This window comes from Stegastes partitus, unplaced genomic scaffold (genome assembly GCF_000690725.1).
Source record: "Stegastes partitus isolate 25-593 unplaced genomic scaffold, Stegastes_partitus-1.0.2 Scaffold1137, whole genome shotgun sequence".
In the NCBI taxonomy this organism is placed as follows: Eukaryota; Metazoa; Chordata; class Actinopteri; family Pomacentridae; genus Stegastes; species Stegastes partitus.
The window spans coordinates 265535-267252 of NW_007578868.1; the positions used below are offsets into that span (position 1 = coordinate 265535).

Below are 1718 nucleotides of genomic sequence, written 5' to 3' on the forward strand. Positions count from 1 at the left end.
TACTGCGCTACAGTGAGCTGGTGCAGCAGCAGGACGTGGACCAGGACTCACCACGCGTGTGTTTCAGGCAGAAGACGATCTGGCTGAGAAGATGCGAAGCAACGACATGCTGCAGAGAGCCATCAACAGCTACAGAGAAGCTGCCGAGCTTCCTGATGTGACCGCTGACCTCCTGAGAGCCGCGCTGAAGAGACGGGCTGAGAGACAGCAGTTCCTGGGTAACAGATACCGACGACTGCGCTAGCTGCTCAGCTAAAGTCAGAGAAGAGCAGCTAACCGCACAGCTAAAGTCATAAAGAGACAGAAGACTACTTGCCTAAAGTTATCGAAAGATGCTAACTACATAGCTACAATCATAGAAAGACAGCTACCTGCACGGCTAACCTATTAAAAAGACAGCTACCTACACAGCTAAAGCTATTGAAAGACAGCTAACTAAACAGCTAGTATGACATAAAGACAGCTAACGACACAGCTAATATGACATAAAGACAGCTAACTACACAGCTAATATGACATATAGACAGCTAACTACACAGCTAATATGACATATAGACAGCTAACGACACAGCTAATATGACGTAAAGACAACTAACTGCCGTCTGTATTGTGTAGCGTCTGTGACTCGGTGCAGTCACGTGTGATTTTGTGTCTCAGGTCGAATGCGAGGATCTCTGGTGACTCTCGAGAAGTTGGTTCAGATCTTTCCAGAAGACATCAGTCTGAAGAACGACCTGGGCGTCGCCTACCTGCTGCTGGGCGACAACAAGGGCGCTAGGAAGGTGTACGAAGAGGTGTGCACACTTCCTGTCATGTGATTCGAGTGACAGCAGTTTGTTGGTAGCTCACTGGTGTTCTGCTCATAAAGACTTTCACTGATTGGCTCCTTTATGCCCCGCCTCCAAGGTTCTGGCGGTTGCCCCCAGCAACGGTTTTGCCAAAGTTCATTACGGCTTCATTCTTAAGTCGGAGAACAAGATAGCAGAGAGTATACCATACCTGAAGGTAAGCACACACATTTATTAATGCAGTAAATATTAATGTTAAATATTAATAAAATGCTGTCAGTCACATTTTCTTCAAGTTTCCTTTCTGGCAGCTTAATTATACTCATAGTAAGACAGTGGGGTGGCAACAAAAACAATATTTACACAGCTAAAGTCAAAACTAGTCTAAACGGTACAACTAACGTCACATTAGGACAGCTTAAGCTACGTGAAGGCAGCTGACAGGGAAGCTAAAGTTGTAGAAAAACAGCTAACTGCACATCTGAGGTCACATAGAGACAGCTAACAACACAACTAATGACAGAAAGACAGCTAAAATCACACAAGGATAGCTAACAGCAAAGCTAATGTGATTAAAAAGACAGCTAATGTCACATAAGAACGACTAGCGACACGGCTAATGTCACATAAAGACTATTAAGCGCAGATAGCATCCCATTTAGACAGCTAAAGTTACATGAAGGCAGCTAGCTAGACAGCTAAAGTCAGATAAAGACAGCCAGCTATGTAGCTAACAACAGAAAATCAGATAAAATCACATAAGGATAGCTAGCAACACAGCTAATGTGATGGAAAGACAGCTAGCAACACAGCTAATAGCACATAAAGACAGCTAACAATGCTATAAACACAGCTAAAGCGACAAAGACAGCTAACAATGCTAACAACACAGCTAATGTCACATAAAGACAGCTAACAATGCTAACAACA

At 43.8% G+C, this 1718-nt stretch overlaps 1 protein-coding gene across 1 annotated transcript in view; it reads left to right on the top strand.

Annotated features, from left to right (window-relative positions):
- Positions 1–6: 6 nt before the first annotated feature.
- Positions 7–1718, top strand: part of unm_hu7910 (un-named hu7910) — a 13935-nt gene continuing 12223 nt past the window's right edge. Inside the window, exons 1-3 of the mRNA XM_008296592.1 lie at positions 7–218; positions 658–794; positions 907–1005. Of these exons, the coding sequence (XP_008294814.1) occupies positions 92–218; positions 658–794; positions 907–1005 (363 nt within the window). The 5' untranslated portion in view covers positions 7–91. The remainder of the gene's footprint in view (positions 219–657; positions 795–906; positions 1006–1718) is intronic.